At 44.2% G+C, this 13360-nt stretch overlaps 1 protein-coding gene across 2 annotated transcripts in view; it reads left to right on the top strand.

The window, feature by feature from the left end:
* nrp1a (neuropilin 1a) overlaps positions 1 to 13360 on the top strand; it is a 66103-nt gene that overhangs the window by 23401 nt on the left and 29342 nt on the right. For both annotated transcript variants that reach the window (XM_065948732.1, XM_020630971.3), the window contains exons 5-7: positions 6096 to 6323; positions 9046 to 9201; positions 12571 to 12737. In XM_065948732.1, coding sequence (XP_065804804.1) covers positions 6096 to 6323; positions 9046 to 9201; positions 12571 to 12737 — 551 coding nt within the window. The remainder of the gene's footprint in view (positions 1 to 6095; positions 6324 to 9045; positions 9202 to 12570; positions 12738 to 13360) is intronic.

Raw genomic sequence — 13360 nt, 5'->3', positions numbered from 1 at the left:
CGGGAATAAAAGTGGGATGGTGGGGGGGGGAGAAAGAGATAGAGGAGAGGCACAAGTCGGGGGAGTGAGGAATATTTGAGCTGAAGGAAGTAGATTAGCAAGCTGGTCGTGTTTGTCTCTACCGAGGCCTCCAACTTCCAGGCTGTGATAAAATAGTGAATAAAGAACTATGGCCTTGACTTGACAAACAACCATTGAATGTAAACAACAAGTGGATGTAGCCGCTTGGTTTCACAAGTTAAACTAAAGCAGAAGTGTATTAAACAAATTTCTTGTTTTATGGCCAGCATGGGAGCAAAACCACTGGTTTCAAAATTAAGCCAAATGTATGGGAAATAACTATTCCCTAATACAACTATGGTCTCAGTTGCCTGTTCCAAGACTTCTGTAATATAGCATGATGTTCATTTTGTAATATACAGCCCCTTTAAGAGTAAAACACACAATCAGGCTTGTGGTTTAGGGTGTGGCTATCTATGGTTGCTAAGTTGTTTTAGGCAGATGGTCCATCGGGGTACAGATTTAGCGATGCCAAACCATCGCCTGGTCCAAATATGAACAACAAACAAAGTTTGGGATGGCAAATACAAGGCTTCAAAAGGGTAGTTCAACATGAGTGACGTCACGGTGGTCACATCAACTTCTTGCGTACAGTCTCTGTAAACAACCAGCAGTCGAAACAAGAGTCCCTGATGTCAGCCCTAAAATGTCAGGCAGAGTAAGATGACGTGGGGGTTTAACCTCCAGCCAAATCCTGGTGCTTTTGTAGATTGGCTGAAAGCTGTGTTTAGCCTATCTCCTCGAGAGTTTCTGGAAAGATCAGTCCTCCTAAGTAGACACACATGCACAACATGTGTTTTCTTTAAACAGCTCTGCAGTTTACTTAGAGCCACATCAATGCTGGCAGAGGATCCACTGATGTGGGCGAAGAGGCAGAGATAGTGCTACTAGAGCCTCCTTTGTGCCCTCCCTCGTCTTCGTCTGCCTCACAATTACTCAGCAGAATGACTCACGCTTGTTATTAATTGGCATTTTATAACGGAAATGATCCACGTCCAGACATCGGTTGAAGCATTTCAGTCTGGACATGTGCGTGCCAAAGCAAACAAGCACACACAAAAACAGACATTGATTCCTTGAACAAAGAAAGTGTTTTTTTTTCATGTTGGCTGATAATTGTGCTGGACACTGAAATCTTTAGTTCAACAGTTTTTCTTCTGCATTTTATTAATTGCAGAGTTTAACTTCACAACATCCGCTCGCATAGGCAACAAAGTCAGCAGTGCCTGTTATAAGTTATAACGTTATTTCTTTTTTTTAAACCACTGCTTGTCGGGGCTGATGTCCTTTTTGTTTGTCTCCAGAAAAAGTCAGGGAAGAGTCATTCGGGACTGATCAGACCCGGGCTGTCCGGATCAACATTTCCAATAGTCTCTATGCCTAAATGTTAATAGACCTTAAATATGGATTTTAAAATGTGAATTTTCATTGCAGGATTTGTTTTGCAGGTCGAATCCTTCTGTCGGCCGCCGTACTTCAACACTCATGTAGTGTAGATCTTGCATAAAAAAAGGGAATGGTTGTGCAGTTTCAGACAAAAACATATTATCATGGATGTGGACTAAATCTACCAGACTGAGCCCTGTGACATCATCGCTTCATGTAGAAGCCCTTTTTATCATGTCACTGTTATGTGGGTGCTTTTACTTTAATCACACACCTGTGAAAACACTTTCAAGGTGTGTGTGTTGGGTGGGGTCTAATAGGGGGGGGCACGTTCTGCTTTCATGGACGGCACGCCCTGATGGCATAGGTCACATCTGGCATGGAGACATACTGTCATCTAACACACACACACACACGCACGCACGCACGCACGCACGCACGCACGCACGCGCACACACACACACACACACACACACACACACACACACACAGCCCCCATGGAAACCTAAGACAACAAATATCTTAAAAGGGAGCAAGAGAAGAAGACTGTGGTCCCACCCTCACCCACCCACCTAATCAGTACTGTGTCATCCCTCATTGGACTGGGGGGGGGGGGGGGGGGGGGGGGTATTGTTACAGAAGCAGTCAATGCACTAAATACTTTGTCAGCAGTGCCTCAGGGTGTGTGTGCGTGTGTGAATATGGGTAAACCTGCCTTTCCATCTGTTTCAATGACTGACACTCAGCAGGCTCCAGGTTAATGTTTGATTTACTGTTGAAAGAGTTAATTCTCCACCTGCGATTAACCCTTCTGTCAGCGTGTTACACGGACTGAATGAGGGAGAGAGAAGGAAGGTATGATGGGGGCGGTGGGATGGTGGCTAATGATCAGCCAGAGAGCGGCATGGAACATAAACAGTGGTGATTTACTTAACAGTCCAAGAACAACATCTTCAGCCCCCGTGGCTCCGGCCACTAATAACCCTGACCGAGGAGGGAGAGAGGGGATGGAAAATTTAAAAAAAAAGAAGGTGAGAGACATTAAGAGGGGAGAGCGAGACAGATTCAGAAAGAAAATAGCAACCAGCCAACACATTTAACGCCTGCTCCTTGGCGCAATGTTGTTGTTATGATTAACGCCCGGTCTCTGGTCCGCTCTGAGCACTTAGAGCAGCAGCCCTAATAGAGACGTGGAGGACAAATCATCAGGGAGAGTAACAGCTGAAACCATATTTATTTAATACTTATTGTTATTGATCGCTTACACTCCTGACGTTGAAATCAGATCTCCATTAAATATCATTTTGTCTTCTACGACGTGTCCTGTTAAACAAACTCTAATCACTCAGATCTCGCAGTGACATTTGTTTACTCCCCCCCCCCCCTCTGCAGGCTCAATATAAACAAGAGTTAAAGGAATCCATTACTGCCAGCAGTAAATGCTGGAGCGCCCTGTTGGAGGTTGTCGGTAAATGTTGTGCGCTCAAGGTTACTTCTTTTTCTCTCTCCAAACATCCCGCCGTAAAATTGGCTGTTTGTTTTAAAGCAGTGCTTGGACTAGCGGGTGCACGGTGGTCAAACAATCAGTTTTATCTGGAATGAAATGGAGCAATCTTTGTTTGTGTTTTTCTATCAGCGCTACCTGAGTCAAACCTTTCATATTTACCGAAAAACCCCTCTCCCATTGAGGCGATAAATCTAGCGAGGAAAAACAGCAACAAAGCTGAGACAGAGAGTGAGTTAGCATTCGGCTGACAACAGGATTTATTTGTCTCTTGGTGAGCTCCTTGTCAACATAGATGCATGCACACACGCTGTAGACGCTGATGCTGCCACAGAAAAGCACGACAGCTATCACTGAATGCCTCTCATGCAGACATGGACACGAAGCATCCTGGGTGGAGTGAGGGGAGCCGGGGACAGAAGCCCTCCCACATGGAAACACAAGATAAAAGATATGTTGGATGATTATCTCACTACTGGGAGCCACCAGAGCGCTCTGTCTTCTCTCACCACTCTATTTTTGTCATGATGGCTGCAGTCTGGCCTTTCTTATGGGGGTTATAAATGCAGCAAGGAACTCAGAAGGTGACAACTAGGGGGTTTGTTCTAGGCTTGGCCTCCATCTTGAACGTTCAGAAGAAAACACCCTTAGGGTGAAGATGGGAAATGTAAACCTGATAACGATAAACATTAAGAATGATAAGAACACTGTATTCATGTTGTGCTTGACGATAAAAAGTAGAAACTAGAGAATGAATAAAAACTGGAAGAATGCAATAAGTGCAAAAACTGCCCAAGAAAACCAAGCAATCAAATGCATTAAATCAAAACAGGTGAGTTAGTTATTTTGCTAAAAACATGAGGTGAAAACAAAGTTAAAGGCTAATAAAGGCAAACTTAGATAATCATAGCCTTTGTCTCACTTGTATGACAGTTTGCATTAAGATAACCAGCTCAGCTGCAGAGCGTTCAAGAGGCCATGACAGATTATTAAAAGACAAAGAATGAGTTAAATACTACCAACTTAACCGTTAAGAAGTTTAAATGATTGCTTTTAATGATTAAACAGCAGACTTCTATTTAAATGTAGTTCATCAATTATGTTTTACACCGACAGTGAAAACTGCATTACATTGAGTCAGATCTTCTTGTAATAAATGCTTGAAGAAGTTTACAAGCAACTTGTTGGAATAAGCCAAAAATGTTGCAAATTATGGAGACAACTTTGTTTTACTTTTTTTTGACCACCAAATAAAAATCATGATTTGTCACTGTGTAATTAAGGTTTGTCTGCACCAGTTTACATGCAGCCAAACCAATAACATGCACTAGACCATGTTAGACAAATGTACATCTAGCGGTCTGAGTATTATTTCACATTCTCTAAAGTCCAACCAACATCTCAAAAAAGGCATTTATAAGAATAAAAAGTCTCACAATGTAGAACTAGGCTTCATGCTGATGAAATATATAGTATGATATATGCATCAGTCAAGGCATTGTATAAACATTTGTTTCGGTGCCAGTCTTGAGCCTGGATTAAGACAGGTTTTCAGAGTGAACCATTCCCAATGACCGAATCTGTTCTGGTCAACTGCTGAGCTGAGATAAGGGTCACAGTGGAGGCTGATGAAATGGATGGGGAGTGGAGCCCTGAGCCAATATCCCCAGGAAATGCAACACACTGACCTGAATTGCACTTTGGATCCTGCAGCTGTCTACATCACTCAGGGAATACAGGCTCTTTTCTTTTTTCCCTAAGAAGTGTCCTGCATTTGTATTTTTTTTAAGGCGAAAATGTCTGACATTTCTCCTCAATACAGCGAGGTAAAAGTGCAGAACTGCAGCATCTAGCAAACCCTGTCATCACACTCGCTCTCTCCTGTCAAAGTCTCTCCATTTTCCGGGGGTAAATAGGAGGGGAAGCTGTGAAATTAATGGTGCCCAGTGTTCTCGAAAGCCACACTTTAGCTGCTGCGCTAAATGTCAGCACTCTTTAGAGTCAAAAAACGCCACTCGCTATGGCCTTCAACTCGAAAAAATCAACATGGCTCTCTCTCCCTTCACTCACTTTAGCAGTGGACAAGCTGGAGTGGCCCCGATAGTCTTCAATTATGGTCCCAGCAAGATGCTTCAGAAAACAGTTTGCCCCGTTAATTTAAGCCACAATGACAGTAGAACAGAGGCACTGTAATGCAACGCCCTGTAATCTGGTTTTCTATCATCACCATCAAGCTGTCTGTCAGAGCACCATGAAAATGACATTATTTTTAGGCATATTTCTGCCATTAATGGCTCCAAATAAATGCCTTTCATGCCACTAGTCCTTGTTTTCCTGATGTTGTGTTGGCTTGGTTATGATTTGGTGCGCTTCTTGCACTGCAAACACGTCTTAATGTCTCATTCTGTCCCTCTCTTAATGAATTTCCTGCAGCTGTGTATCATCCTTTCTTTCATCACATGTCAGTCAGTCTCAGATCATAATCTCCTGCTCGTGATGCTCTGAGAAAGTGGCTATAACGTGGGAAATGTGTTACTGCTCCTCACTAGCTGAAAGGCAGCTCTCCAGGGAGCTGTGAATAAATATTTTGACTCTCCCTTGTGTACAATTGTGTGTGTCCTAAGGGTGTGTGCCTGTTGATGTGTGTATTCATCACACTTGCCTTCCGTCACTGGCGCTGTAATTTTGCCTGAGCACCTCTCATATGTTTCACAGACGTGTCTTGATGAGAGAGGGATAGATTTTTTCTTTTGCAGCATAAATCAAGCTGTTTGTACACCGTTGCTTGATTCTGGTGATTGAGGCCTTTCACTGAAGTGTACACTCACAGTCCAGATGTTCCAGGAGTTCCAGGTTAAACACAGGTACAGTGATGAGGGACTGTGACATTTGTGACCATAAAGGAATGGATAAACAAGCACAGATGTGGCCTGTAGTGAATGGAGGAGCTATAGCGAGGTGGTCCCTCGTCTATGGGCCATAAACTGTCCTCCTCTCAATAGAGCAGCTGTGAGGCACCGCTTAGCAGTACGCACCACACAAAGCAACCTGAAACAAATCACTTAACCAACACTCATTCAAAAGAATCTTCCCCACCCATCCTTTGTCTCATCATGTCGTTTCCTTCCCCTCTTTCTTCCTGCAGGTCCTGAGTGCTCCAGGAACTTCACCTCCAACAGCGGTGTCATAAAGTCACCTGGATTCCCGGAGAAATACCCCAACAACCTAGACTGCACTTTCATGATCTTTGCCCCCAAGATGTCTGAGATCATTCTGGAGTTCGAGAGCTTCGAACTGGAGCCGGACCCGACTCCTCCTGCTGGTGTTTTCTGCCGTTATGACCGACTGGAGATCTGGGATGGCTTCCCTGGAGGTGAGAAGCTTTGCTGGTTTAAACCGGTCCAATAGTGATCTGTTCTACTTGTGATGAAGTGCGACTGTTTTAAAATCAGGGAAACACTCATTCTATCATTACTAATGAAAAAAGTAGCAGTGCGTAGTATTGCATGAATGAACGAGATCAGATTTGCTTCTTTTTTTTTAAAGCTCGAAAATCTTCAAATCCAGAACTGCAAAAAAAAAAAAACATGGAGTGAGAGTTTCAGCTTCAACACTGATGTTTTTTTATGAAGGGATGAACAGTTTCAGACAATATGAAGGCATTATCCGAGCCAATGGGCTGAGTGTGTTTGCCAGACTTGTCTCGGGTCCAAGAGTCATCATGAGTATAATTCTTTGTCACCGCTGAATGCCACACACTTCCTGATTACGAGAGTCTCTCGCCCTTCCTTTTTCTGTCACAGGCTGCATTGTGACCGGAGGATTTACAAGTGTCTGTACATCTGGGAATTGGAGGTTTAGTCTAACAACCCTGAAGCATAGAAAACACAGGAAAAATATTGTTTAAGGGAGTTCCTTTGAACATTTTCTGGTGTTTCCAACTGAGGCAGAAAATGCTTACTTAAGTCAACCCCCGGCCGAGCTCTGCCTTGATAAGACCCAAACTCTCTTTGTCTGAAGTAAAGGCTGCGGCTCTCGCTTTGATTAATGCAGCAAATAAAATATTGCTTTAAAATCAGCAGGTGAGAAACAGAGCGAGAGAAGTGGCGAGATGTGTTCAAAGCAACACTTCCATGGCCGCTACATGCGGCTTTGAACTCGGTGAACAAAATCACCTCTTGAAGTTTTTCATTTTTTTTTCACTCCTGGCTATTCCATCACAGGGTGCAGACAAGATGAAAGCTTTTCTCACCAATCAGTGGCTGTAAATTGAAAGAATTTTAAGTTGCTTTCAACTGGAGCCCATCAGTCTTCTCTGCTATATAGCGTTCAGAGTGATATGGTTGAAGTGTAAAGCACTTTGCCCTTTTCGCCTGAGTTTACTTAAAGGTGACCATCTTAATGTGAGCTCACCTCTCAGCAAAGTTTACCTATGATTCACCAAAGTATTTCCACAGCTCATCTGTGTGTTCTCCCCTTGAGGTGGGGACACTTTTCAGGGTTAGTGTTGATTAAAGAAACAGGCAGAGAATATGTCACATTATTATCACCTTTAAATACCTCACCTTTAAATACCTCTATAGCTCTTGAGAAAATGCTTATCCATATATAGAGCTTTCTCACCCTTTAAGCTTAATTCAGTGTTGATTATTTTTTATGATACAAAAGAGTTGAAAAGAGTTACACAATGCTCTCTTTTTGTTCAGGGCAGAAAGTAGGCCGACATGACACCACACTCTTCAAGTGTTGTTGTATGTGACAGACACCCTTGTATAAAAATCAGCCATGGGAGGGAAAATGTGTGTTGGCTTTTGTCAGGCCGTTCCTGTGGTGCCTGCTAGATCGATAGTGCATTAGCACAGAAGGCTTGAGGCATGCTAGCTGTTGGGGAGGTGTGCAGAGGTGGGACATGTCTGGGCAAAAAAGCAGGCCTGTGTGAACCACTGGGGGAATTACACCTTTCAGAGCATACCTCGCTGGACATATGTTGTCGAAGAAGAACCCCCGCCCCACCCACCCATTCCCGGGTCTTTCTTCCCTGAGGAATGGAGAAGAGGAAGGCAGGACGCAGACTTCAGAGCGATGTTCTTTAAAATTTTATAGAGCTGGGGAGTCATGCAGATAATCCGGGAGATGGCTTTTTTTTTTGTTCGGTTGAGGCCTTAGCAGGTTTAAAAGCACACATATATTCCCACGCACATACACGCAGGCACCGGGGTTATGAAGATTAATCTGAGCCATCACACCCCCCCCTTGCCCTGTAAATCCCTGTGGTCTGGCCTCTGCCTTTTCATGTCAGCCCTGGGCTGGAAGAGGCATGTTCTGGAAGACGGGAGGCCAGAGGGAGAAAGGACTGTCACTTGGCACTGATCACAGCATTACTAATCACAGATAAGCTGCAGGTCTCTACGCACCAACAGAAACACACACTCAAAAAATGTGCATGGATCATAGCACATATAGGGCAAGGTCACCAGCTCCCATGCTACCCCATGACATTTTCTCGTATTTCTGCACCTCTCTGTCCCCCCTCTAATGTTCCAACTCCCATTTTCCAATCACCCTCCCCTTCTTCTCGCTGCTCACTGGAACATAGCCCTCTCCTTCTTTTATTGCTCTCTGTCTTTCAAAGCTGCCTTATTGTCTCTCTCTACCCAGTCTTTACTTGTCTGGTGTCCTTCACAAAACTCACTCAGCCATGGCTGTGTCCACCACAATTCAAATAAAAAAAATAAAAAACGGGAAGACGGGAGGACTGAGGAATTTACAGCCTGCAAATAGACAGAGACCGTGACCCTCCCACACCAGAGGTCCCCCTTCCGCTTTGCTCTTTTTTTTTGTGTCCAACAGGCAAACAGGTTGGGAATGTTTGGAGTCCTTTCTCAAGCCTTTTTATGGGGTCAGGCTAAAGACATGCAGCCAGTGACATACCTCACTGACACACTAGTTTTCACGCCTCCACAGGGGGGAGTTGGTAGTTAAAACCGATGTGTGACATGGCTCTGGCAAACAAACAAATATTGAGTTAACCCAAGTCTAACCTCGGTAACAATGTCTTACATTTCTCTCCTGTCTCTCCTCTGCTGCCGCTCCAGTGGGCCCATACGTCGGGAGGTACTGCGGGCAGAACACACCGGGCAGGATCATCTCGTACACCGGCATCCTGGCACTGACAATCAACACTGACAGCGCCATCGCTAAGGAAGGCTTTTCTGCCAACTTTACTGTCATTGAAAGGACTGTTCCAGAAGGTGAGCTGTCAGAAAAACAATACAAATCATACAAATGAGTAGGAGGAGGCAGAAGAAGCAGAAAACAATTCAAATTCATTTTACAGCGCCAAAAGTTATGTAATGACACTCGACGTATAGAGCAGGACTAGACTGTAATCTTCATAATTGTATTTAAGGAGCCCTAACTTTATCCATGGAATATTTGGCAACAGCAAGAAGAAGAAAGCTCCTTTAGCAGGCAGATATAGTGAGCTTAACTCAGTGTACAAAGTGTCCAAGCCATCCAAGCCTATAGCACTAAGTTTAGACCCGACTTATGGACGTTGTTTGCCTCCCATACCCAGACAAGTTGGTGATGTATAGAAGAGGAGCCTGATAATTAAAGGAATGAGAACAGGAAATATAATGCTGTCAACTTTTTTTGCATGCAAAAGGAAGAAATTGTCCTTGACCTGCAATTGCATTATGCCATTGAACACTTGGTGGCAAATTAAAAACCATAAAGCACACTCAAAACACAACCTATAAATAAAAAAAGGAAGCCAAAGAGACACAATAGAGCTTTATTAAAGAAGTGGACCAGGTTCTTATTGATATTATTGAAGGGGTGTTAGATGGTGATACAAGGTGCCATGTGCAGTATGAGAGAGCCGGCCGATTTGAAAGTGTCCTCAATGATGAAGATATTTTTTATCAACAACAATTTTTTATTTTTTTACACACAGGGGACTTTGTACCGTTTCCCAAAGGCAGAAGGTGAAAGAGATTATTTAATTTAACACTTCTCATCCCATCCTAAAGTCATTTGAATAGATTTGTTCATAGCAAGTACATTTGGAGAACATGAGCCAACAGTGTAGCAGAAAAAAGGGTCCAGTAACATAACCCCGAGAGGATCACGAAAAGTAAGGAGCAGCTGTTGCCTACATCTAAGCCACACATGATCCAATTATCACAAATTCCCACACATTTAACAGAGCTAAAGAGTTATTAAATAAACACCTCCTGTGCTTCTTCATTTGGTGGATGTGTTACAGGGAATAACTCTGGCTCCCCCTCCTGTGGTTTACAAGACCTTTACACACTACGGAGCCAGGTTGCAAAAGGCAGCTTCCTTACTAGTTACCACCCAGGACACACACTCACACATACACACACACACATACACACACACACACCCGTAGGGCTTTTACATGCAGCATAGTCGTCACAGGGCCCGACCCTCTGACCCCATTTTGCAAAACGCTCTGACTAAACATTTCATTAAGGAAGATGAGCGCTGGTTGGAGTCATAAATCTGTCCAGAGGCTAGACCACCCCAAACACGCATAGTCAGTCTTTGAACAGCAAGGCAGATGGATGACATTCAACAAATCCACTAATCATCTCCAAAAAAAAAAAAAAGTTTTGTGTTGCCCCAAAGGGAAGACAGACGCTAAGTGGTTACACAGAAACACACACAACAACCGGAACGAGCAGTAATGAGCACAGCGACGACTGCTGATGTCATTTTTTTTTTTTTTGCTTTGTTTTCTCAAAGTTCCTTAAGTCGCTTTAATCACACATCCAAGATCAGATTACCCAAAATCAACTTTTTCACATTCCCCCATGAAGAGGCATGGTGAAATATCTGACCCATGAGGAGTAAATACCTTCATTTACATGAGTTGCTCTGTCTTACATCACCAACCGAGACTTATCCAAGATGGAGAGAAAAAAAAATCCCCCAAACTTTGTCTACACTGCTCTAGACTTGTACCACTTAAATCATTCATAATCCCCTCATGCATAATACACGCTGGATTTTCTCGCTTCGGCAAGAGGCAGGGTACACTCTTGCTGAAAGCTACTGATGAGGGGTGATAAGGTGATGAAAGGAGGCTTTGTGTTTTCTTCGTTCCCTGCTTCTCTTGCTCTAATTCTCTCCAATAACTCTCCTCAACCATCAAGCGCCTCCCCTCTCTATCTTGGTGGGCTATCAGCCTGCCTTTGGTAGGTTACCCACATGATCAGATAGCGTCCTTAGAAACAGACGTATGCTCCTTTTTTTTTTTGTTTATTACAATCTCTACATCTAAGTGTACTTGAAGTACAAACATTTGACAAGAACGGGCAGGTATGTGACAGACAATGCAGGCGTGTGAGACGTTTTTTTCTCAGCCTCACACTGAGACTCTGACTCACTCAAAAGCATGAACACGTACTCGTGCAAGCTCCCATTGACTCTGTAAAGCACAAACACACACGCTGACCCAGTGACTGAGGTGTGCTAGCAGTGTGGCAGATGGGGAGACCATCTGTGTTAGCTCGTGTTGTAGCCACATAGCGGTTCTGCACCGTCCCTCGTCCTGTGCTTTAAGTGCGTGGGCCCGTGTTCTGATTGGCACGTGAGGCATAGGACCATATGGTTATGGAAGTGCAAGCCATACATGTAGAGAAGCAGTTCATTTTTTTTACCAAAGTTTGAAGAGTTCCAAACTTTAGACTGTGTAGGAAATAAGTGGATTTATCCAACATGAAATCAAACATTAGTAAGTTAACCATTGTTGGTCCTTTGACATTATGGCTGCTACAAAGTAAAGTATTTGAAAGAGAGAGTGTAAAAGTGTGCTTCACATTCCTCTGGTTTGTCATGAACACATTCTGTACAGACCAAAAGGTCGCATCACTCGTTCGGAACCTTGTTTAGGTCTCGTCCACAGCGGTGTCAGCATGTCTGACCTCCAGAGGTCACAGGGGCTGACCCCTGAGTTAACTCAGCTGAGCGTTTGACCACAGAGCCCCCGGGATGCCTCAGAACGGTTACCCCATGTCAACACAAACAAGGGGAAGCCCCCCTCCTCCCTCGGGTGGTTTGACCATTGAATGTGATACATGGCCCCCAAAATACACACATACTAAACACAGCTAAACTCCCCCAAGAGACCCAGTTGGGGGGGGGAAAGTGACTATGTGCAAAAAAAGATAAAGTGCCCACAGGGAGCTGGAGGAAATGAATCCAGTCAGTAGAAGAAATAACTGGAGGGAAAGTCACTTTAACGCCTAATACTGGTGTAAACTTAGCCCACACTGAATGTTTTATGAGGACAGTTTTTACGTCTTAATGGGAACACTTCCATCCTCCTTCCATTAAGAAACTAAAGAGAGAGAAACAGAAAGGATTTACTGAAGCGTCACTGATGTGCCGCTACTTTCCAGCCAGCAGCGCTGAGTACCTGTCGTGCGGCGTCCCCCCTTCCCCCCAGGGACAAGCTCTGCTTCTTGGGGACACTGGTTATACTCTGGTGCTTTCAGTGCTCTGAAATAAACATCCTTTTTTTCCCTCTCCCTCTCCATCCTTTTCCTCTATCTGCCTCTCTGTCCTTTGTATCCCCCCCACCCCTTCAGACTTCGACTGTAGCGACCCTTTGGGAATGGAATCAGGAGAGATAACATCGGATCAAATCGTGGCCTCAACTCACTACAACCCCAGCTGGTCTCAAGAACGCTCGAGACTCAACTACTATGAAAATGCATGGACGCCAGCGGAGGATTCCAACAAAGAGTGGATACAGGTACCACACAACTTCTTCTGTCACAAAGAAAAGAAAAGATTCAGATATGACTGATCATTTCTGGTTTCAGTTATTAATAATAGGCCGAGAATATTTCCAAAAAGTAAAGTTTGGCTGTATCGAAAAAGTCACCATCTGCCTGCAGTATGTTTTTGGAGCTGAGTCACAGTCTGAGGGTGTATGAGAAGTGACTCCTGTCTGCTTGAGCACAGTAGGAGTGTTCTTTGTTTGTCCTTCAGTCCCTGTAGGTGCAAAGTCTCTATAACACTTTGATAAGACCCAACAATTTTGATGATGAATGTCCACTGTCCTCATGGAACCCCGTGTGGTTGAGTCCAGCACGCCTCACAAAAAATTCCCATGTCCACTCTCTCTCTCTATCAGTCTGTTTCTCTGCTCGCTCTCTCTCTCTCTCTCTCTCTCTCTCTCTCTCTCTCTCTCTCTCTCTATGTCTTCCTGTCCGACCTTATAACTTTCCCTTTCCTTGATAACAGTGGCCGCCTCCGGGGATGCTGGGATTTAGTCCAGGCATCCTGCCTAGCCTCACACATACACACCATCGGGCTCTGTCATATTTTTATTTCGGTCGGCTTATCTGCACAAAGTGATCATCGCCCACTGGG

Source organism: Labrus bergylta, chromosome 20, assembly GCF_963930695.1.
Source record: "Labrus bergylta chromosome 20, fLabBer1.1, whole genome shotgun sequence".
NCBI classification, from domain to species: Eukaryota; Metazoa; Chordata; class Actinopteri; order Labriformes; family Labridae; genus Labrus; species Labrus bergylta.
The sequence above is the reverse complement of the archived record's forward strand: the minus strand, read 5'-3'. Positions and strand labels throughout refer to the sequence as shown.